We start from the raw sequence: 25492 nt of genomic DNA, 5'->3' as shown, positions 1-25492 counted from the left end.
TATAGGAGCAGAAAACTGAAGAGGAGAGCAAAACATTCTTCCTTTTAAATCCACTAGATTGAATGCGAAAATAATTTCAAGATAAATATTATTTTCTGTCACATGCAAGAATAGTTGTGTGCTTGCTGGGTAGAATCTAGATTGATTTCTTAAATCACTTCTCAATCTCAAGACGTAGTAACCCAGGCCAACTAAATTAACCATTGAAATGCAATGAAATTCTGTGGATCTGGCTAAAAAAAATATTTACATTACATACTGATTGACATTTTCTTACCCCTGGATAGCTTATAACTCTCAGGTTTGGGTGGCTGATACAAAACTCTGAATGCCACAATGACTGTATTTGTCCTCTGTGCAGGTTACTGTACAATGTCAGGCAGTGTATTGGAAGTATTCATTTTGTGAGAATTTTCTTGGCTTTTGGCATTTCTGAGTAAACACCTTTACTACACCCACCTTAATTAGGTCCAAGGGCAACGCTTTTGCTGAAGAGAGTCTGTCATAAGTAGATACCCCTTCCAGTTGGGAAAACAGCCTGCCTGTTCCAATACTGGGATTGCTTCCATCCCATTGTTGCTGTACTACCACTTGGGTAACCTGCAGCAAGTAGAACACTGGCATGGTTATCTCCCTGTTACAGTATCCACTCTTGGGAGCAAGTGGGAGAGGAGGAGATGAAAAGATTGGCCAGAATGGCACATTGCTCATGGCTTACGGATGGTATTCTCAGAATCAATCTTTGCTGGTACAGTATAGAGTAACCTACATGTCAGTCCAGCTTTGGCTGGGAATAAGGCTAGGGCTAGGGCTGAGGGAGGAACAGAGATCAGAAAGCTGTATGTAGCCTCTTGAAATTTCCCACTTTGCTGGATACATGTGTAGTAAACCAAAGGTTTTGAATCACTCTCTGCTGGTTCTGCAGGAAAGGTTGTGAGGTGGAGGTGGGTGCCCCTCATTATCCCTTTTCTTTCTACTACAAATGGACAAGAGACCAGGAGGACAGAACTAGAAATATGTCTTTTTTATTTTTCACTTATGTTTTCAAAGTACCCTTAAATTTGAAACACAATGTGATCCATACATTGTTACCCCACTATTCATCTTTGTTCTCTAGGTGACAGAGAGAGAGTTGAAATCTGGAGGGGCAAATACAGCAGTGACAGAAAAGAACAAAAAAGAGTACATCGAGAGAATGGTTAAGTGGCGAGTGGAACGAGGAGTGGTTCAGCAAACAGAGGCCCTGGTCCGTGGCTTCTACGAAGTAAGTAACAATGACCACAGTCTTCCACTCTTCATCTGAATGAGATGACCCCGTGGTTAAAATATGCTTCATCAGTACCCTAGGAAATAGTGAAAGACACAAATGGCAAGGAATTGAAATGCCTCAATCTGTAGCAGCCAGGAATCTTGGAGATAGCATGTTTAGCATTAAGGGAGATAGGAAAGAAACACGTATTCTGAATACAATAAAGCATCGTGATGAATAGTTAAGAAAGATCACTGCTCTCCATTCAGGTAGTAAGAGGTGTGGTGATGTGCAAACTTGGTTGTACCTGGCTATGAAACAAAAGGCAAGTGTGAAGAACTGTACACTTGAGTGAGGAGCTGGTGTGACATACTACATCTTTATGGACTTGTTGCAGTAAATTTACTCCTGGGATTCAGTCAGCCACATATCTTGCTAGTATTCTCGGATGGTGCTCCATTGTTGTCCCTGGATTTTGCTAACTTATCTCTGCTGAAGATCTGGAGCTGAGAACATCCTTGTGGCAGAGCTGCTACAAGGACTGTCCAAGACTGGATGAAAACCCGCGGCTTTGCTAACCCATCCATGTAGTCACCTATTCATGCCCCTTACTAATCACATTCAACCATCCATCTTGCCCTGGCAGCTATATTATGTGAGTAGAATCTGAGGGATATCTCACGGAGAGAAATAAACTGAAAGATTAGGAACCCTGGAAAACAGAACAGCAGGTATTGAACACCCAGAACAGTACCGATAAGTGGTTGCTCTGAGCAGTCATGGGAGTGGTAGCCAGTGAGGATGGCTTTGTAGCTGCACAGACTTTGTTAGCCCTGTCCTGTGGAAAGGGATTGGCAAAGTGACTGCGTACAGTTTACAGTCCAGATGTTTCACTAGCTTTTTCTCCCTGTGAATACTTCAGACTACTGTAGCTTTTGGTTTAACCTAATGAAGAAGATGAACCTCTGCTGCATCTTCAGTGGATGAAGACCTAAGGCCACTGTACACAATTGTAAACAAATGCAAATGCCAAACAAATTGTCCAGATTACTAATCTAGTAATTTGACCATCAAAATCACTCGTCGGAATCAGTGGTAACAATGAAGAATTTTCTGCACAAACTATGTACTGCTACTTGCATAGAATCATAGAATATCCCGAGTTGGAAGGGACCCATAAGGATCATCAAGTCCAACTCCTGGCACCGCACAGGTCTGCCCAAAAGTTTAGACCATGTGACTAAGTGCACAGTCCAATCTCTTCTTAAATTCAGACTGGCTTGGTGCAGTGACTACTTCACTGGGGAGCCTGTTCCAGTGTGCGACCACCCTCTCGGTGAAGAACCTCTTCCTGATGTCCAGCCTAAACTTCCCCTGCCTCAGCTTAACACCATTCCCACGGGTCCTATCACTGGTGATAACGGAGAATAGGTCACCTGCCTCTCCACTCGCGAGGAAGTTGTAGACTGCGATGAGGTCCCCCCTCAGCCCCCTCTTCTCCAGGCTGAACAGGCCCAGTGACCTCAGCCGCTCCTCATACGTCTTACCCTCTAGGCCCTTCACCATCTTCATCGCCCTCCTCTGGACACTCTCCAACAGTTTAATGTCCTTTTTGTACTGTGGTGCCCAGAACTGCACACAGTACTCGAGGTGAGGCCACACCAGCGCAGAGTAGAGTGGGACAATCCCTTCCCTCGACCGACTAGCGATGCCGTGCTTGATGCATCCCAGGATACGGTTGGCCCTCCTGTCTGCCAGGGCACAGTGCTGGCTCATATTCAACTTGCTGTCAACCACAACCCCCAGATCCCTCTCTGCAGGGCTGCTCTCCAGCGTCTCGTGGCCCAGTCTGTACGTACAGCCAGGGTTGCCCTGTCCCAGGTGCAGGACCCGGCACTTGCTTTTGTTAAACTTCATGTGGTTGGTGATCGCCCAGCTCTCCAATCTGTCCAGATCTCTCTGCAAGGCCTTTCCACCCTCATCCGAGTCCACAACTCCTCCAAGTTTGGTATCATCGGCAAATTTGCTCAGAACACCTTCTAGTCCTACATCCAAATCATTTCTAAAAACATTGAAGAGGACTGGCCCTAAAATGGAGCCTTGAGGGACCCCACTAGTAACCATCCGCCAGCCAGATGTGGCCCCATTTACCACAACCCTTTGAGCCCTGCCTGTCAGCCAATTGCTCTCCCATCGCATGATGTTTTTGTTTAGCTGTATGCTGGACATTTTGTCCAGTAGGATCCTATGGGAAACCGTGTCAAAAGCTTTGCTGAAGTCCAAAAAGATCACATCAGCTGGTTTCCCTTGATCGACTAGATGGGTGATCTTATCATAAGAGGAAATCAAATTTGTTAGGCAGGACCTACCCCTCATGAACCCATGTTGGCTGGGACCAATGACTGCATTGTCCCCCAGGTGCGCTTCAGTAACTTCAAGGATCATCCTCTCCGTAATTTTACCAGGCACTGACGTGAGACTGACAGGCCTGTAATTGCTAGGGTCTTCTTTCTTACCCTTCTTGAAAATTGGCACAACATTTGCCAGCTTCCAGTCCAATGGGACCTCACCAGATTCCCAAGATTGTTGAAAAATAATTGAGAGAGGTCCCACGATGACGTCTGCCAGCTCTTTAAGCACCCTGGGATGGATCCCATCCGGACCCATGGACTTGTATGGATCCAGGTGGAGCAGCAAATCCCGCACACGTTCAGGGTCGGTTGGGAGTTTGTCATTCCCACCGTCATGGTCCTCCAGCTCAGGGCACCCTGGGTCCCGAAGCCCATCATCAGTGTTGAAGACAGAGGCGAAGAAGGCATTAAACGTCTCTGCTTTGCCTGTGTCATTGTCTGTGAGGAGACCTTCCCCATCTAGTAGCGGACCTATGTTTTCTTTGGTGTTCTCCTTTTTCTGTTCACATATCTTAAAAAAACCTTTTTTATTGTCTCCCACAGACATGGCCAGCTTCAACTCTAGTTGGGCTTTGGCCACACGAATTTTCTCCCTACAAACACGAACAGCATCCCTGTATTCCTTCCTTGTCGCCTGACCCTCCTTCCAGTAGCCGTACACTTTCTTTTTTCGCCTTAGCTCCAGTAGAAGATCCCTGGTCAGCCAGGCCGGCCTTCTGCCCTGCTTGCCTGACTTCTGATATTTTGGAATCGCCTGATCTTGAGCTTTTAGGAGGCAGTGCTTAAAGATGGACCAGCACTGATGGACACCAATGCCTTCAAAAGCAATTTCCCAGGGGACCTTGCTGACTAATTCCCTGAGCAGCCTCAAGTCTGCTTTCCCCACATCCAGGGCTGAAGTTTTGGTGGCAGTTTTCCTTCTGTCACCATAAATTCTAAACTCAACCACTTCATGGTCACTATGACCGAGACGGCCGCCAATTGCATTCTCTCATTCAGATCAAATTGTATGTGTTGTCATTGTTTGCAGATGAAAACATCAGCAGACGCACTGAAGGAGAGCAGAGATTTCTCAGCAGAGGAGTGGAAGTTAGCTGTCAGCATGCAGACTTCAACGGCCAGCACTGAAAGAGCTGGCCATCAGAGCCCTAGGTTTACGAGGCATTGCATCTGCTTTATTTCCAGTCTGAAACTGTGCTTACAAGTGCTTTTTGTTCCAGGTTGTAGACTCCAGGCTTGTCTCTGTTTTTGATGCCAGAGAACTGGAGCTGGTTATAGCTGGCACTGCAGAAATAGATCTCAATGACTGGCGTAACAACACAGAATATCGTGGAGGTAAAGTGCCTGCTGATGCTTACTAATATTTTGAATGTATTCAGTCTAAAACATGGAAGACGGTCCATTTTTTTCCTTCTGCCCCTCCTGAGGGAAATGGCCTGTTCCGTTTAGATTTTTTTTTGTGAAGAATAACTCATGAGAAAAAATAAGTAAGACCTCAGATCTGAATTGACAGATGTAATAATACTGAAATCGCTTCTGCAACTTCTGTCCAGATTTTACCCACTCTCGCTTCCTACTGATTTAAAAGGAGTTTTGACTATTAGGGACTGAAAAGGATTTGCAGCGTTAGGTCTAAAAGTTATTTACTCAGATGACTGTGAATGAACTCCTGGCCTCCTTGTGAAGTAATATCACAAGTCCTCTTGGCTTCAGTAGGGAAGGAGGCTCAAGAATTGAATTCCACTATTCCCAATTACACTTCAACAAAATACAGGTCTTGCTTAACCATTCCCTCAACCTATCTATGTCAAGTTGGATTTTTTCCCTTATCCTCTAATACTTGACCTGTTTTTGCTGAGCATGATTTACCCAGGCTGTCTTGGATGATGGATAAATGTGAAATCCATGAGTTTTGCATTACAGAAGGAAAGCCCCTGAGGTTTATGTATCCTTCCCTGAAATACAAGGCTTAGGTCTTTGCTGCTGACTGCCCAACCTTTGTGTTACCTTGAAATACTCAGCTAACCACAAGTACAGCTGGTCCTCCAAGTTATTCTCCTCCTCCTTTTTTCAGTTTACCTATTGAAACAGATTAAGCCTGGGTTTGTGCTGGCTTTCACTAGCACAAACCAAGGCACAGAGCCCCTCAGGTGGGAGGTTTGCCAGGGAAGAGCTTGCAGCCCCAAACTCCTCTCCATATGTTGGACACTGTTGCAATCCAGAAGAGAATGCATTTGGGAACCAGAAATTGTCAAGCTGTTAGGACTCAAACTGTGTGGCATATCACAACTGGTCTTTTATACCTCGTGCAGGTAGCCCCAGTTCTTGCCAAGGGATTTGTAAGAAGCCGTTGTACATATTTCAATTTTTGGATTTCAAATGAGTTAGTCGTATTATAGTATCCAGAGCCAGGACAAGGTGGGGGCTATGACCTACCACTCATCAAGAAAAAAACATATTGTTAGGTCAGGATCTTTTCAGTAGATCTACTGCCCCATGCTTGTGAGAACATATTTCATTGTTACACTAAAGGGTGTGAATTTAATTTCTCTCTCTTGCTTCTTGGTTTAGGTTACCATGATGGACACATAGTAATACGGTGGTTCTGGGCAGCAGTAGAGAGATTTAACAATGAGCAGAGACTCCGGTTGTTGCAGTTTGTCACTGGAACATCAAGTGTGCCATACGAGGGCTTTGCAGCTCTCCGAGGGAGCAATGGACTTCGTCGCTTCTGTATAGAGAAATGGGGAAAAATAACTTCCCTCCCAAGGTATGTCCTGACTAGGATACAAAACCAGAAGTTCTGTGAGAAAGATGAGCCTGTACTTAGTTATCTCTCTCTGCCAGTCAAAGGTAATGAATATGGTAAGGACATCTTACAACAGCAAAGAAACAATTATCATGTTTTTCTGTAATTACATTCAGAGAAAAGTGTTTTTCTTTTGCTGTTTTTTCGATTTGCAGGCTCAATTTAAACTACTTTGAACCCTGGGAAAAGGTTAAGGTAAAGGTTTCCATATATCCAAACCTAGTTCTTTTTTTCTGATTCTGTATTAGATCCACACCACCAGCAGCTTGTCAGCTGATTCTGTTCCCTTTACTTCCAAAATACTAGTAAAAACACTCGTGAAGTTACAGAGCCATGAAAGTCAGAATCCACCTCTGATTTTTGGCCAGAGACCTAAGTGTAATCCCTTCATTTGCTCTGACGGTTCCACTTTTTCATCACGAGGAAGCTTAGTGGAGGGACTTCAGACTGTGTGGTGATAATACTCAATATGTTACATTGAGTTCAGCCAGCCTGAACTAGAAGCAAATGAGCCATAACGTCATACAGAGCCAACAGACTTCACGGTGCTTCTCAAAGGAGAGGTCATCTTCCTTTTTAAGTACAAAGGAACTGGGGCACCAACGGGTGGTCTTACTTACTAAGGCTACCCAAGAGAGCTGTGGCACAGCCAGCAATAATAACATTGAGCTTTGAGTTCTGCTCCAGCACTTTATCCATGACCAGCACCCATCCTTCCCCCTTGAAGTGAGTCACCTTTTCTTGAATGTCCTTACAGTTGCCTAAGACTCTACCCCATTGAAGTTACAGAACATTTTTCATCTCTGAGGTTAATTTGCTGAGTGGGCTTTTTACCAAACATTTGCCCTCCAAAGGATGCTTTCTTCCAGCACTCCAAGAGTGTCTATTCACATTTAAATTATTCTCCTGGAAATGAACTGGAAGCCAAAGGAGACCTTGAAATCCCTCAGACATGTTTTGCAGCTTACCAGCCTGCATTCAGTTTCCTTGGGTGACTCTCTGCTGGCCAGGGTTGGCTAGAATCAGGGCAAGTCTTTTGCAGAAAGGCTCCAGATCATCCAGGTAAGAAGGCATTTTCAGAGAGTCCCTTGGGCTCTTATCATTTGACTTCAGCTGCAGTCCAAAGGAGGCTAACTACTTTCACGGCACGCAACAAAAATCTGTTCTCACAGACTTGCAGATATATTCAGGCAGTCAATTAACTGTGGTCTGATCCAGTTTTCTAGTCACTTGCCATCCATATTTTTTACCCAGAATCATACTGTAAGGATGGAGTTGAGAAGACCTCCAGAGTTCTCTGGAGAGAACTCCGAATCTGCTCATTGTCTTAAGTCCAAACCTTCCCATGTTTATGCAGTGGGGACATGAGGGAGCCGGACCAAAGGCCCCGCATCAGCAGACATTCTGAGATAACATCTTAGATGGACTCCCTCTAAAGTCAGGAAAAGGGGAGGAAGTGTTTTTAAGGCACGATTCATCTCACCTTAACACAGGCTTTTAAGATAGCTCAACTGAATCACACCTGGTACGTTCTGATTTATTTCCATTGAACATAAAGACTCTGCAGAGACTATAGAGAGACCTAGAGCCTACAGGAAAGCTAGGTGTAGGCAATGAGATTTAAAAACAGATGGAAACATGTAAGGTCAGTGAGATGACTCATGCCCTCTGAGCTTCAGCCAGCAATGTGGAAAGAGAGCCTAAGAGCTGCAGTTTGCTGTGCATAGGCCTGATCTTCCTTTTGCAGCATAGATATATAGTCTGGTTCTGTGTAACGGTTTTGGAGCTGACCAAAAGCATTCCTGCCTGTAGGCAGGCAGCAACTGGAGCTCACAGATTGCACAGCATTTCGGCAGAACACTCTCTGCACTTCCCATAATGGGAAGGGGCAAGCGGGGAGGGTGGACCTTGGCACGTGCACAGAAAATGCCCTGGGCTGACCCATCAAGTTCTGAAAAGGTAATTGGCCTCTTTCTGCTCTGCTTAACTTTTTTGGGAACCTAGGCATTACTTATGACCCAGATTCAGTTAGCCTCGAGATATTCACATTAACAGCTTTGTGTTTGTCTGCTGATCGCTGAACTTGTTGCTCTCTCTGAAAGAGGCCTCTTTTCCAGGTGAAAGTTGTTAGCACCTTTTAGAAGTCTCAGAGCCTTGCGTTCATTTTAGCCAGGGGAAAGAGAAACAACACATGCTCACGGGAATAAACACAGCTTGATCGCTGTGAATTACTACCTGTATTTTTATAAAGTTATGGGGTGCTGCCAAGTATACACAGTGTTAAGAAATACATAAAACACACAGAGTAAACCTGGAGGCTTTCTAAATCCTTAGTTAGGCAACTAAACAAATGTTATTTTAAACTTTTTTTAAATGCCTGATTATGGTTTGCTCATGTTTATTTAGATTTACTTACATATTTACTTAGACTTAGAGGCTAAAAAAAGTCATATGTCATATCCTGTAGGCCTTTGTCCCCTGTGATATAATATGAGTGTAACGTTAGCTGTTTAAAATAACCCACAACAAATTCCCTTCTACCTCTAACAATTCCTACAATTTTACAGAAGGAGTTACGTTGTTCCACATTTTCAATGTCCTAGAAAAAAGAACAGCTCTCTCGTGTGTCTTAGCAATCATCAGATTTAGTCATACATGCGAGCAGATAGATTGCACCTCTTAATTACTGGCCTTAGTTCTTAGGCCCTGCCCCCATAAATGCAGTGCTGTGAGGGGTGTTAGAGAAGCTTGCATAAAGCTGGTGCGTTTGGCTTTCCTGCCATCCAGGTAGATGGTGGGTCCCTGGGGACAGGTTATTCCGGCCCTTGGGTTTTCAGGTGTCTTACAAAGTACTGAGATAACTTTTAACTGCATAAGAAGAGTCCAGGACTCCTCCCGTATCCTCTCACTCCTGCTCCAGATGGCTGAAGTAGTTAGGCAACTCTGCCTTACATCTTGTTCTTGCACTTTGGCAATGGAGCATGCAACTGCCATTTGCTTATAGTGGGCAAAGATGTGGTAATACCTAAGACAGCCATTACTGTTGCACTGGCAGCGGAGATGTGGCACGCCCAGAAGGTGTAAATCACAGAAATGCAATACTTTTCAAAGAATAACCACTAATACAAAGCACCTAGAAAGCACTGTGGATAAACAAGACTTTCTTCAGGAAGGTTGAGAATCCATTAATTCTATCCTAAATTTACTGGTGCGCTTGTTCATCAGTACCAGTTCTTCTCCTACAGGAACAGGTAACAGCAGTGTAATATGCTCGTTTAAGACAAATAAGCTAGATCACACCACTAGTTTATTTATAGAGTGTGTCAGTAGCAGACACATTATTCCTATCTGTATTTACTTTGAATCCACACACATTAGAAAGATTGCCTCTGTAATCCCAGACCTCCAGATGATAACCCTACAGCAGGCTCCAAAGAGAATGCCAGATTTACTGTTCTGTTGGTGTAAATGTGCAGTATGGTTTCTTCCAAACTGATGGAGTATATCAGGTGAAATAACACTGAACAGATAACAGGTTCAAGCCCTCATTCTTCAAGACTGGCTTTTACTCTCCCTATTTAATACGAAAAACTTTCTCCTTAAATAGGAGTTACTTTAATATAATAGGAGTTACTTTAATTCTTTTACATGGCTTGGCTTTCTGCTCTCTGGTGGATTGAGTAGGGATGAATGGAGAATTCTTCCAGCTACACCCTCTTCTGAAGCAGGAAGCCTCTTCTTCCTGGGATATGTAGATATTCAACACTGAACCAGCTTTAGCAGTGGTTTTGCAAAATCTTCTCTTTGTTCCCTCCATAACCTTACTGAACAGACAGTGGCTTTCAAGTAGGAACAACATAGCTTCATCTGATATTTTGGTAGCAGAACTCCTGACCCAAAACACACCTATGCAAAGAACTAGCAGTGCTTACTACTATAGCTGTTGGAGGCAACAGCTTCCTCTTCTTAAAATCTCAGCCTGCAAAGTGTTCAGCCTATACATGCCACTGCCCCATCTTCTGGTTGTGCTCCATACCTGGCCAAAACTCATGTGAGCTCCAAGGTTATTTCTGTTTGTGTGTCAATTAAGTAGGGACCTCAGCATGTATCCCAGTGATTTATATAATCACATTTGATGCAATGAGGCCACTTTCCCCATCAGTGCCAAGTTGCAACTACCCTTTCATCAAAAGAAATTTTCATTCAGCAGAGCAGTATGACCAGCATACTGTCTGCGGGTTATGTATGATAAAGATTACTAGTGCTAGTAAATATCTGATCTTTTGTAAGAGTTCTGTCCCTCTCCATTAGATAATCAACTATTTAATCACCCCAGAATCCCATGTAGCAATTAAAAAAAGATTGTGTATGACTACGAAGAACTTTGTTCTCCTTTGTTCCTCCTTTCCCAGTGGACTGAATGTGTGTATTTTGCTGTCTTCTATCTTCCTTATCTCCCATTCTTCTCTTTCCTCTTTTTTTTTTTTCTCACATACAACAGAAATATCATCTACAAGTCGACATCTCTCTGTTGAGCAGTGGTTCTCAGACAGCATGTGTGTTCCTTCTTACAGACAAAAGGAGTAACAGTTGATACCTGTGGGTCCTGAGGTTGATCAGAGGGGTTTGCAGGGTCATCTAAAGAAAGCAAGGTGAAAAGGGAGAAATGCCCAGTTTCTGCCTGACAGACATGGTTATGTCACTCACCATGCATGTCTTGCAGACTTTAGTTGGTAGGTTCAAGCTATAAATAAGATAGGAGGGAGTTCTGTGCACACTTACTGCCTGTGCACTCTTGTCATCGTGTGGGTTAAAGGAAGTAACAAATGAAAAATGTAGAAAGCTTAAAAAATATACAAGTAATTTTTAGAGAGAATTCGTAAACAGAAAGAAATAAATAGCATAGCACTGTGAACAGTGAGATAGATTAAAGATCAGACCACCAAAACTGCTTTGAGCAATAAAGACAGACTGCCAGGAAGAACAAAATTTTTAGTGATCCATTTACTGTTTTACTTACTGGAGGATGAGGGCATATGAGGGTCAGAATTGGTTTGCATGACGATATTGCATTTTTTCTAGAGAAGCCAGAATCCTTTCCATAAAAGCTCTTACCAATCTAATTCTTATTCCAGACCTCTCACTCCATGAACACCCTCTCAAATGTCAGCAGGCTTACATGGATGGAGGCTTAATTAAAGGCAGAAAGACTTCTCTCATTGCAGTGACTGTTTCTTGCATCACTGATGTAATGTTTTCACCCCAAGATGTGCTGCAAGCCCAGTATTAGAAAACAGCAAGTGTCCCCTGAATTATGCTTACTGTAGTCACTGCCACTGGGATCAGTTGTAGGAAGTCAACGCCATTCAGCAAGAACTTGTCCCTTTGGAGGACAAGGTGCAACACTGAATATTATGGAAAATGCCCTGTCCTCTTCATTGCCGCTGTAGTATCACACAGCATGTGATATAATGGAGTAGAGACTGACCTTCAGTCCTGTTTGGAAAATAAAGGTTTCAGCTTTCAGTTGCAAGACGCAAAAGCTATGTACAGTAATGCTGAGGAGAGAAGGAACAGTGAAGGAGAAGTGGTCCTGATCAGCCCTCTCTTTTATTTGAGCTAAGGCAGAATATGTTGTTCAGTTAAGCAAGTAGACGCCATCTCTTGCCTCTGCAGCAAAGAACCAGTTAGGCCCATCGCAGAGTACATTCCAGATAATTTTGCACATAATTATCTTGTAAGATTGAGTGGGCTTCACTGGCATCATTGGAGTTGCAGTGGATCTACATTAGTTTCATAGAAAAGAATTTGAACTCAGGTTTTGTCCTTTAGCCAGCAATATATTGTGTTTTGAACCTCAAATAGGTAAAATGTAAACATAACCTGCATAGTACTCCTGAAAATAATTTTTCTTTCTTGATTTGATTGGGGCTTTTTGGAATGAACGGATTTTTTTATGTAAAGTTGTTGAACTGGGAAATGCAAGTGTATTGCTTGGGAAAATGCTTTAGTGTTTCTTCTAGACACATTAGCTTTTTCTTCCTTTCTTTGTAATAGTTTCTTTCCACAATAAATTCCTTGAGCCCTGCTATAGGAGAGCCCACTTCAATAAACCCTGTCACAGGAGAAGGAATGGATTTTTTTCTGAGTTTGACTAGGTCAATGACTAAAAGTCAACAGCTTTCTTAAATGATATGAAATGAGATGGATCAGTCGAGATGAATGCCTACAAGAAAGTAAACATCAGAGTCAGTGGCTGTGGATACGTCTGCAGCACATAGTAAGATGCATGACAACAACGCCTGAGATGGTTTGGTCTCGTTCAGCTAAGTACCACGTACCACGCAGAGACATCACTTTAGGCTTAGGGAATGGCACAGTCTGCCATCCCGAGCAATCGTGACTCTACTGCTTCTAGTTCTGGAGCCAGGCAGCTGAGCACCTCAAGGCCAACACTCTGAATGGCGCTCTCCTACCTACGGTAAACATGTCCTGAATGGACTGCAAGAATCCTTTGGTTAATTAACTCCCAGTGGTTGATACGTATTGGCAATGAATTGTAGAAACAACTTACGCTGCCAAAGATTGCTGAGATAAATAAACAGTGCAGGGGTACTCATGGATAATACACATGATCTACCACGTTTAATTTCAAGGACTATATTAAATAATGGCTTTATTAATGTTCATTTTTCACTAGCTCTCGTGTGTTCCCAGCTCATTTGTACAAATTCTGTGTTTATTGTACACTCTCTCTGGGAACAACCAGCTAACAAATCTTCATTCAGGAGGGAAAAAGATGGTAAAAGCTCTCCTAATTGAAATTGTGTGATGCGGTGAATATTACGTGCCTCTGGCTATTTCAGTTGCCTGATTGTTTTTAATGATTCACCATCAGTGCCTGATAAAACTCTCCCTCTGAATCTGCAAATCTCAAGCCAGCCCATCTACCAGCATCATGTTTTTCTCACTTTGTGGGTGGCCTAAGAGATGACTAGCAGGGTTTCAAATAGTTTCTCCAGTATAGCTTTTTTGCTTCACTGTTGAAGAAATGACATCGTACCAAGGTATGAGATAGAAAAGCTAGAAGTAAAACAACTTCACTGCTTCTAAAAATACTAGGGATCAGAAGCTTAGACGTTATTAGACACTGAGGCTACGTTTGCATATGCAGGGTTTTGTGAATTCAAATTTATCAGAGGGAGCAAGAGGGAACAGAATGATTTCTAGCATCATGTGAAACTCAAGGCAGACTGAAAAAAATACAGCAATTTTAATGAAAGTGTGCCCTTCCTGTTTGATGAATGAGCTCTACATTTTTCTGTCAGTGGAAATGGATGAACTGTTGGGGCAGGGACAGTTTCTTTGCCTCACATTTGTATAGCACCTCACACAGTGAGGTGCAGCCTGCATCTGGGTCTAGTTGCTGCTACCAGCAAAGCTGCAACAAGGTGGAGGCATGCATGGAGCCCATTCCACGGCTTCTTTTGAAGGTGCTGCCAACTGGGGGTAAATATAACGACCGAATTGGGAGAAGAGAGGGTCATCATGTTGGCAGCTTGCTCTGCACAAAATATTTTGCTTTTGCCTTGGCTACTGCAAATAAATAACATTTAAAGGCCAGGCTTACAGCAGATGGCCAACAGCTGACTTAGAGGAACATTTTTTAGCAACCTTTCTTCTTCAGTTAGCTGAATGGTCTTTTACCAGTCAGCCCTGCCTCATTATAAGCACATTCTGAACCCAGTCTGTCAGTATCATTCATCATATTATGCCTGTCGACTAGCGCAAAACTTACTAGCTGCTCATGTTGGATGTACAGCTGAGTTGCACTTTTTGGGGGCAGTGGGGGGAAATTCAAGGCAATCAAAATTATGGTAGTTTTCTCACTGTCAGGGCCTAATCCCAGCTTCTCAGTGACCTCCAGCATTTTCCTCCGTGAAGATCCCTGCAGATCACTGCAACATCTAATGCAGGGGTAGCAGAGAATGATGTTATGTTGATACTGAGCTTGTATCTTCTTTTTGAAATATCCATGTGTATGTGCACATGTTTTTCAGTACCTCAGACTTTTGGGGAATTAAAGAGTTTTACTTTAATGTTAGAACTTCTTTGATCTCTCTTGAGTGAACATGAATGTCTTGAATCTCAGTAGGAACTTATTTTCTTAATTCTTGTTTCCTCAAGTATTTATTTAGATTAAACTTAACATGTAGCATATTTTCCTTTTCCAGGGCGCACACGTGTTTCAACCGTTTGGATCTTCCACCTTACCCCTCATATTCTATGCTGTATGAAAAGCTGTTGACAGCTGTTGAAGAAACTAGCACCTTTGGACTTGAATGAGGGGGTTCAGGCACTTCTTGTGTTTCTCTGGCTGTTGATGTCATCTTTCCAACATCATTTGATCTTGATTTCCCATGTTTTTATTTTTGAAAACAAAACAAAAAAAAAATCAAGATTGACAAAAGCTGTGCATGAAGAACTGCCACCCTCTAAGATCTAACCTTCATGCTTTCATCCTGTTTCCAATGGACTGCTAGTCTGTATGCAATAGAAAAACAACTGTCTCAAGGTTTCTGTATATCTCTACATACCTCCATTAATAACAATGAAAATACAAATGCAAGTTACACTACACTTGACCAAATGTTAATAAATGTTTACTTCCACCTACGTTGATTAAAAAATAAAAAAAAACCTCATCAAGCATTCCAAGCCTTTATATGCCCACATCTACTAAATCAATCCACAGCCCATCTTACTTCTTAACAGTTGAATCCAGTACAAGGAATTGGTCAAATACATCTTCATCCATCCTTGTTTTCCCTGTACATATTGTCCATCTGAGAGACACCTATGAACAAAACTGAATTTTTATATATGAACCCATGATCCACATCAGTTGCATCAGCTGGAACTGGCCCAGATACATGGTGCAGATAAGACCTTCAAAAACTAAAAAAAACTAAAAAAAAAAAACAAACTGTAATGCAATGCAAAGCATAACAGCGATTGTTACGATTGTTCCTTGCCAGTACTGGAGAGAACTTGCACTTCAGAGATATTGGGAGGGGCATTTCTATTGTTATGTTTACCACACAAGAAGCACAAGGTTGTGCACTCTAAAGAAGGATCTCTTATTATGTAGCATAAAGACAAGGCTCCCTTACCTTAGTATTGTATATGACAAGGCAAAATGGAAACGAGAAGAATGTTCTAATCTTATGAATACCCATGGATTCTGTTTACCAGATCTTTGTTTTCTGATGTTTAAAATGCTCCTTTCCAAATGAGAAGTCTAGACAATCCCATCCTCTGTGTCAGAAGCCATTTATTTTCTGTCAGACTGGGCTAATCTATGGTTGCTGGTGGCGGTTTTCGGTTATGTCATTTTTCTTTTCTTGTTCAGTGCAAATCTCCATAACCTCAAGAGTGGCTGAAGACAGAAGGTTTTAGTCTAGGGTCTATGGAATGAGAAGCTGCAGTGAATGGGGGTGCTTGTCAGGGATGAAGGGGACTGTAACTCTCATACTGTGAAAAATTTGTTGTACTTCCTCCTAGAGTAAGCCCAGAGGCCCTCCAGCCCTGTTAGGTACCACTAAACTTAAGATGGATCTCGGATCACTTCAGGCAGAACCCTCTTCAATTTGATGTACTTTGCATTCTAACTCTGAAACCAGGGAACGAAAGGAAAACAGCAGTAGGCTTGTCTTTGGATGGCGTTTGCTGTGGTTATTACAGTCAGCCTCACTGCTCTGATTGTGTTCTACTTATTAATATTTGCTGCCCTTGTTTTCCAAGATGAATCTCAGATTGAAAGTGTTTGTCTTAACTGGGAAAATGAAGTAAGAAGTATCTTTACTTCTGATGCCAAACACATTAAAGGATCCGTGAAATAGGAAGTGAGAGACATGTAAAGGGTAAGTGAAGGTAAGTGAGAAGGTAACATCATAATGTCTAGCAGCTCACATGAAATACCACACCTCCTTGGGGGTTGTTACTGTTGTGTGTTAGCTGTGATTCAGAAAACTGTAAATCAGGAGATCAGTTCAATGTCTGACACGTCTTATTCCCAGAAGTTTTAGCTCCAGAGGAAAGAACTGGACCCCGCTTTCCCACTTTTTCTTTCTTTCTTTCTTTATTATTATTATTTTTAATGGTGGCTATACAGAAACTCACTGCACTTAAAAAACTTCATTCTGCGTTTTAGATCATTCTCCTGCTTTGATTCTTAGTTCAGTAGCTATCTGAAAGTGATGAACCCAAAAATATGTTTCTAAGCAGAAACAGTAGCTTTTATTAATGATATATAGAATATCTGGGATATCTAAACTGGCCCATTCATTCTATTTCTGTAACATTTCAGCCACTTTTATAGCAATTAATTGTATGGCTTTTACTGATGACCTATTTTATAGTATGTGTTATTATTCATACTGAGTACTCATATTACAGTTGTGTACAGAGGCCTTGACTACAGGCCAGCTTCATTATACCAGACACCAAAAAAGATGCTTGTTATTTCCACAAACTAGCTCTCGGGCATCTATTCTACATGTCCAGCCAGCCCCATTGCACAGTAGACAAAAATCTTAACTTTTTTTCTGAGAACATCTTTCATGTTCACATGAACTACATCAGTGTGAGTCAAACCATGAGAGACCGAACCAAATCTTCTAGCGTACGTAATTTCTGCCTCTTCACCACCAGGCCCCCAAATCCGGTGACTCATGTATGGTTCCTGTTTTATTCCTGGTAATGTTAATGTTACAAAGTTATCTGCACTATGTCAAGTGTTGGATGTCTTCCAACCCTAGAAGAACAGAAAGAGAAGTATCCAAGTGGTTGCTCCCTGTTTGGCCAAAGAAAACAGTGTATCAAGAGCTGTCTCATTAACACAGTTAAAAGCAGTAAAAAAAATAAAAATAAAAAAAATAAAAAATGAAAATAAAAAAATCCAATCTTTACAATGCTGTGTAGTTAAATTTTTAAAGTATTTAAAAACTCTATTTTGTTAAGAAAAAGTGAAACTATTTTTTGTAGCTTAATAAAAGATATTTGTATTTCAGAGACAGCATCAAAACCCACTGACTGAAAGAACGAAGGCTTTCTCCTGAAATTCTTCTTCATGACATGCTCTGGCACTCACCACAGACCGAGAGCTAGATGGGGTGGCATGCACCACCACATCTGGCAAATGCCATTTCGAGCATCTTGTCCATTCCTGCTGTAGGAAACATACAGCATAGCCAGCTACTTCCCATCAAAATCCTTGGTCCAAAGCTTTCTTTCAAGCACACAAGCTAGGAGTAATTTTAAGAGGTTCTTTTTGTAGGTGTCTGATGATATCAAAGTAACAAGATCATGCAGATGCCCTTGCAGGTTATTTTGGATCTAACACCAGGAATAGAGGAAGACAGTCAGTTATTTCATAAAGAGTAAGAAAATACCATGCTACTCTCTGCTTTTCTTGTGTTGTACCATCCCAGTTCTATCCCTCTCTTCCCAAACTCCCTGTCCCAGTAAGTTTTCAAGCACTGACATCACTTCCAGGATATCCGGCTCGCCACCTCACAGTGCATTCTTCCATCCATTGTACTCATACCGGGGGCTGAATCCGGTCCCAGTCTGGAATGAAGGGGAAGCTGTGCACGCTTGTGGCACTGTAATGTTGGAGTAAGTGAGAGAGAGAATGATGCTAACAGGTGCCGGGAGGAACCCGCCTCCTTTGCCCTGTTATTTAACCTGCCCATTATGTAATTAATTGACTTTGTTGTTATTACTGCATTTGCAAGGCATATAGCCTTCCTTGTTCACCTTTCAATTCAAACATTGTTACTCGTATTTGTGCTCTCTCCAGGTCTGTATTTTCATTCGTAAAACGTGGACTGTTAATGACAGAATTTCTGTTTTCATTGTTTTCTCACAGGAAAGACTTTAACATTTTCCATAGGGCAGACTTACAGTGAAATACATGAGCAATGAGCATTCAAAACAATCTGTTCATCTTCTTCACCTCCATTACATTTACACACGGTATTGGCTAGATAAAGATATGACACCAACATCAGTGGATTTTAAAAGGGAATAGGCAATCTGACAGCTTTCTTGAATCGTAGTCTTTGATAGGAGCAGTTAATATTGGTAATTTGTATGTTTGTTTTCAGAGGGCTGTTATTTTTCTCAAAGTGATTGTTGTGATGGTATTAAAGGTAAAAGGAACAAAAGGAATATTGCTGTTGATGAAATCCTGATGCTATATGAGCATTAAGCTGAAGATAAGAGAATGAAAATGGGTATTTTAAGGTCTTCCACCTTGAAGTAGTCACACTGACTGTTCAAGCACATGCACTATGCAGGATTTGATCCAGTACAAACACAACCATACCTTCCTGTTGACTGCATCATGTCTAAACCTTACGAATGTCACTTCAGCCTGCAGTGCATTACATGAGCACTCGGTTTCGATCATGTGGCTGTGCATATTCAGAACTTGACTTTTATTTTCTAGGGAGATGCGTGGCTATGACAAGGCAAGAATTAAGTGATCCAAACTACATCTAACAGAGAAATCAGGAGTTTTGTACAGGTCTGACACAGAGGACATTTTTCACCCAGTTTGCTCAAGTGCCCGTGAACTTTTCGATTAACTGTAGCTAAGGTTTGAGTTTGTATTCTAGTCTGAGGGACAACCAAGTGGAGGAAGTTGGTTTTGTGTTTTGTTGTCCTAGTTTCACTGTAATGGGGAGTTGACATACCTCTAGCTCAAAACAGTAGGATACTGAATTTGGAAATCAATCAAGAAATAAACTAAAATACCTACGCACAGTGAAGGAGCTAAACTCATCCTTCGCTATTAATCTTGTGATAGTCTGTTGAATTCCAGAAGTATGAATTTGACTGGAGATATGTTTAATTTCTGTTGAAATAATAAATATTTGCCCTGTCTCCACAGTAGTATTAGTAGGGCTTCCCAGTCAAGATTGAACACTTTCAGTCAAATGCAGACCAACAGATCTTTCTACAATAAATGCGGTGCTTTTTATTATAATACTTGCTGTACCTCAGTGTTTGTTATTTAAAAAAAAAAACAACTGTCTGCAATATACTAAATCTGGGATAGGTTTTCCAGTTATCACAAGGTCCAACAGATTGGTTTGTTACTTTCTCTCTAGTGAGTCATGTAGTTCCTTTGTTCTAGTAGCAAAACAGATGCCTGTAGATGGTAGATACTAGGTGTAGTAAATATTGTACCATTAGCCAAATTCCCTGCAGCTTCCAATTTCTCTAACAGAAATGTCTGTTTTGTTTTTGTTAAAGACTACATCAAGTCAATGGCAGGAATGGTCCTCATTATTGGACTGATTTTGCTTATATTGACAGAAAAATGTCACATGATATTCAGGCTGTGCTTTCTATTCAACCATATCACTATACAGGAATGTCAATAAAATCACTTTGTTATGGCACTGTGTGGAATGTCTATTGCAAATAATTTCTTTTGTAGAGGATGCATTTCACTAGAGTGGGGGGAAACTGGTACTGGTTGAAGTCCACTGACTTAAGGAGTTGCTCTTCCTCTGCCAGGGCAGGATCTTATCCTTTCCAACCACTGCATTTAGACCTTTCCATTGCTTTTGTTCAATTTGCTAGGGTACATGTCTAAAACTTGAGGTTCTCCACGTAAGTGTGCATAACCAAAGCCCCTGCGCTCTCCTAGACTACCATAAGACCAGCTCTGCCTTGAAAGCACATGAGCTTATTCCTCGTTATAGAAAACATCTGGGCAAACAGGGACAAAGAGATACATACCTCACTTCCAGAGTCTAATTACTGCATTACAGGTATGAAATGCAAGTGCAAAGATGATTTCCTAATAGCATATGCTAGGTCTGCATTAAGTGTTGACAGCAAGTAAGTACCAGATGCTCTGGCATTCTTAGGATGTCACACCCATCTCTTTACTGCTCGTCACTGTAATATCTCAGGCATGTTTCATTAGCACATTCCAGGACAGATTAGCACACCTCAGATATACAGTCAGCAGACACCTTGCTGACCATACCTGTTTTCTTACATAAATGGCGCCTCTTGAGGGATAGTGGTAGAAAAAGAACTGCAGGAAAGCAGTTCAAATATGAACAACTGTTTTATCAATATCAAATATGAGCAACTGTTTTACAAGGAAAAAATAAACACCAGCAGAAAACACTCCAATGAAAATGGTAAGCATATCTTATTGAAAACAGCCCTTATTGAAGACCCACCTGTCTGTGTATTCTTGCAGGCGTGTGAAGAGGAAACAGGGGGAGAGGGCACTTACGATACTAAGCTACATTTCTCTCAATTTTTACAAATAAAGGAAGGAAAAAGCAACATTTACTAAAAAGCAGTGGCATGAGCCACTACTGATCATTAGGGTACTCCAGAGGTGTCGGTTTCTTCAACAGTTGTCCACTTAAGTGGCTGGAACTATGTCTCTTACGAGAACCCATTTTATGATATATGTTACTGAATTTTTGTTAAATGACACTGTTGAGTCCACCTGAAGCCTCCATACGTACAGCAGATGCCCTTCTGGCATGGCAACAAAACTCCGTAAACCTATAGGATGTTACAAATCAATAATAGTCCATTCCCACTGTTTGGTACCAACATCATAGTTTTTTTTGCTAAAGTAGACAATAAATCAGCTTGTAGCCTGACATTCATTCTTGTATAAGAGGACAGATTGGACAATAGCTGTCATTTCTGGAGAACAATGGAGAACAAAGCCACAAAGGATCCGCTGCGTCTCCTCTAATCATAAATCCTTCTTGAGCTGCAAAGCTACGCTCTGTCTTAATTTAATTTAATTTAAATGTTTTAATTTCTGTTAAATCTGTTTTAATTTAATTCTGGTAACCTTCCAAACTGGTTCTGCCTGAAAATACCTTTCATGGGGATATCAACATGAAGTGTGTGGTTTTGTTTGTTTAGTTCCTACCCTCTTGGAATTAAGCACTGGAGGAAAAAAAAAAAAAAAAAGAAAAAAAAACTTTATTCTGTCTGAAACAGAAGCCCCAACTCTTATTTATATTAGGCTTTGGTGCAAAGCAGATTTATCCTGCCATAAGTCTACTGTAGATGAAGCTCCTCCCCACAGAGCCACCCTAGCTCTTCTAGCCCGAATAGAACAGAGAGCACCAGGGAACACAAAACCCACACCTAAAGATGTTTTTCCAGAATTGCTGCCTGAATGTAGGATTCCATATAATAAATTTCCATGATATAAAAAAAAAGTGGAGCTGAATGCGTAAGTTTTCTCTGTCAGTGATAAACAAGAGTAATACTAAGGTGACTCGTGTTTTCTTCTGTGAAAAGTAATATACTGCAGGGACATACTTTTAACTTCAAAAATTTTCAGTATGAAAATAAAAGACTGCTTGGGTTATTTTCTTTCCCAGTTACAAAATCAATCAGTTGTAATGGAAAATGGTGTAAATACTCTAGTGTGATGCTGAAAAATCTATTCAGTCAGTTTCAACAGACAGTAGTTTAAGAACTATTGTTGTGTGAGATTTCCTAATGCTGCTTTTCCAGAATCAAAATAGCATGCAAAAATAAATTGCTCATGCTCATATTTTTCTGTTTGCAGCATTTAATATGCTTCAGCCTGTAGAAAAAGCAGTATATGAGTACATGTAGCTATATGCCTCATGGAGCCATCATATTTAGATAACAGCTTTTCAGGAATGCGGCTGGGGCAGCACTGGAATCTGCTTAGGATCTTCGTTACAAGCTGTGATCTGACTTCAGTACCTCCTAGGTATTTCTCAGTATTGAATCTTCACGGTGAATTTTTAAGAATTACTGGAATTAGTAATACAGATTACTGTATAAGATTATACTCTCAGTTTGTGAGGATAATATGTTTACTGACAGCTTTGGCATAATTGGCAATTGAATATAAAGATCCCTGCATTTGCCCTGTAAGTTAACAGCTTTAGTGATTCAAGCATTAATTAATAGAACTGGGACCTTAGAATTTAACCCCTAGTACCACGGAACGCAAAGCAGACAACATGGCTTTCAAACATCATAACTGTGCTTCAAATATATATTTTAGTTCTCCTAATGTACAAACTGAAAGAGTTTATCTTTATGCTCTGGACATAGATATAAAATAAGTAGTGTTGCATCCTGGATTTTGTGAAATATGAAGCCTACCTTATTTGTGAAAGATAAATTAGTCTCTGGGACTGACTTGGCACTGCAGAGAAGCAGTGAAAGTGAGCTGAGGAGCACCCAATATGTTGAGGGACCAGTATGATGTGTTTTCCAACTGGTAAATGAATGTTATTATAACTTATATAAAACTCATATTCAAATGGAAATTTCTGCAAAATATGAACCTGTGAAAGTATTTGGAAAGGTTATTCTAAGATCGTCCTAGTGCAAGGTTATTCATCTCTCCTGGAAAATGATGAAATCAAATACTAGGAGCAAAAATAAGACTTCTTATTGCCGCATGAGGCTTAGTTTATATTAAATCTTTCACAAATGTAAAAATAATTCTACAAAGCTGGCAATAATAATGCATAGTGCTGCCACTTAGTGGAGCTGTTCTTTCTATCCTTAAATTGGAAAACTGGAAATTAGTAACACTTTTTTTTTGTTGTAGCTTGTAAGAAACTTCAGTCTGTACAGAAGTCTAGCATAGGACTGGTTTTCAGTGGTGCTGGCTACTCAGAGCTCTTGTTTAAGTGCCTTTACATGATGACAGAAAGAATTTGAGAAATACGGGAGTGAAGCAACTCAAGTGATAAATATGTATTCTTCCAGCTGCCTCACAAGCAAAACAATCACATCAAGAAATAAGGTGCATGCAAAATAAATGGCTTCATACAGATGTTAGGCAGCCTGAAGAAATGCCAGCTACAGAAGATCATGTTTTTCTGCGACTACGTGAGTTGAAAGGATGAATGTAGCACCTGAAAAAAAAATCTTAAGTTCTGTGTGCTGAGTTATGGATGTGTAGATTCCATGTTTCTGTTGTAAAGGTACCATGATGATGATGATCATCATTTAAGATGATCACGTACAAGTTGCCTGAATGCATTCATTATGTAGGAAACAGTCCTAGCTAGGAAACAGTAAGCTAGAGTTAGATGATATAACTGAGTGTATCTTATGTACCTATACAACACGTCTTCAGAGTGGAATTGAAATCACTCTTTCAAGTGCATGCCAACATAAATTGAAAAGGGCATTCTTTTAAACAAAGTACTAGTTGTGGTGTCTTTCACCTTACCTCCTGCTTCTTAACTCGCAGGCCAAACATAGCTCATGAGAACGAACTCCTTGGATGCTACTGGCAGAAAAGAAAAAGTACATAGAAATAGTAAACAGCTAATGTTACCTGTACACACAGAAATCAATGTTATGCCATCTAAGTGCACTTGAGCATACAACAGCTAATATTTCAGTGATTGAAGCCAAATATCCAAACAAAAAAAAAGGACCACATATATTTTTTCTGTAGGTAACATATGAGAGTAAGCAGCCTAAAAATGACTGTTTGCTTATCTGTGAATAAATCAAGCATTGTTCATACACACATACGTTTCTCCCTGTATGGATAGCAGACATGAGCTTACGCTGCAGTATTTAAGACTAAGATGAGCACTGTTTTAATACACAGGTTAAACTACCATGAGTCCTGAAGGCTATGTTTAGTCTTTCTACAATGAAAACTATGATTCCATATATCAGCTCCATAATATTCTGCTACGGCTGAGCAAATCAAAGTCTCTTCTAAGGCTTGTGCATAGTAAAGTGGGAGAAAACGTTACTTTGGTCAGCTTTCAAGGTAGTAAAATGTAATTATTCTTTCTGCCACTGTCTTCCTATTCTCTGGGTAATTCTGTTTAAGAGTGAAACAGATCCATCTTTCTGTTACATTAAGACACTGAACTTCTGATGCCATTGGTATTTTCTATCCTATGGAAGAAAAGTAGATACATTTACACACTGTATGGAATTAAAGTTCTTCCAGATAAGAAGAAACAATGTATTCAAAATCCTTCATAATTTAGATACAAATATATCTTAAATTTATCTGAATAAAATAACCATATGTGGAAAAAATATAAGCATATGTGTTGCATACAGAACCAATTGGTAGAATTTTAAAGGCATTTAGGCATCTAAAACATATGATTTATTTCAAAATTGTCTGGAGAACCTTAAATATCCCAAAATATTTTGAGGATGGTCTGTTCATGTTCCTGCATCAGTAATTGCACTCCTTTCCACGAATTTTCTTTGAAGTTTCTTTTCTTTTCTTTTCTTTTTTTTTTTCCTTAGGAAAATGTGACTGTGAAAGTAAGTAAAGAAGTAGAAAAGATCACAAGAATTAAGTATCTGAAACCTTCCTTTAGTATCAACATACTTTTAAGATAAAAACCTTTTTTCAGGAAACATTTTTTCCATAGTAAATGCCTCTGATATGTACCTTCAGATATAACAATTTCTTAACCACTGTTTAATCTGTTTTATTGTTCAGTGGTAACAGTCTGGCTCTGCTACTACCTTAACTACATTCTGAGTGGAAAGCACATCAGTACCGTAAGTCTTGAACTCTCCATTATTCTACATACAGCTTCTGGAATTTATTCCTAAACTATTTAATTCTGCAAATCTGATTTGGCATTAAGTGAATTAGGGAATTTCAGAGAAATGCCTTGTCAGCAGTTGTACTCCCATCTGAATCATCACCAATCGATGACTGGGGTTTGGCCTGAATCCTTTCCTGTGTGTCGGCCTATTTCCTCATTAGTCTCTTCTTCATGCTCTGGATGTTGGCAGGCAGTCGCAAAGAGATTCTGTGTCCTTAATGGAGACAAATTCAGCAAGATTTCTCTCTATAAACAACTGCCACACAGAATAGTTCTCTTAAACACACACTTCAAGCAAGCCATACAGCGAAGAGCTGGTGACATGAGCTGAGTATGGCCATTTCTCAAGCCTCGTCCAGTT

General features: G+C 40.8%; 1 protein-coding gene across 12 annotated transcripts in view; it reads left to right on the top strand.

Moving 5' to 3' along the window:
• The window catches only part of HECW1 (HECT, C2 and WW domain containing E3 ubiquitin protein ligase 1), a 267774-nt gene extending 252357 nt beyond the window's left edge, over window positions 1-15417 (top strand). For 5 of the 12 annotated variants that reach the window (XM_035552513.2, XM_035552516.2, XM_035552515.2 and 2 more), the window contains 4 exons: window positions 1118-1264; window positions 4881-4995; window positions 6232-6430; window positions 14704-15280. In XM_035552513.2, the coding sequence (XP_035408406.1) occupies window positions 1118-1264; window positions 4881-4995; window positions 6232-6430; window positions 14704-14815 (573 nt within the window). In that variant the 3' untranslated portion in view covers window positions 14816-15280. Of the gene's footprint in view, window positions 1-1117; window positions 1265-4880; window positions 4996-6231; window positions 6431-14703 lie in introns of all 12 variants that reach the window. The other 7 variants (XM_035552522.2, XM_035552524.2, XM_035552514.2 and 4 more) reach the window with 2 other exon arrangements.
• Window positions 15418-25492: the final 10075 nt, after the last annotated feature.

Source organism: Cygnus atratus, chromosome 2, assembly GCF_013377495.2.
Source record: "Cygnus atratus isolate AKBS03 ecotype Queensland, Australia chromosome 2, CAtr_DNAZoo_HiC_assembly, whole genome shotgun sequence".
NCBI lineage: Eukaryota > Metazoa > Chordata > Aves > Anseriformes > Anatidae > Cygnus > Cygnus atratus.
This window is presented reverse-complemented; position numbering and strand designations above follow the sequence as displayed.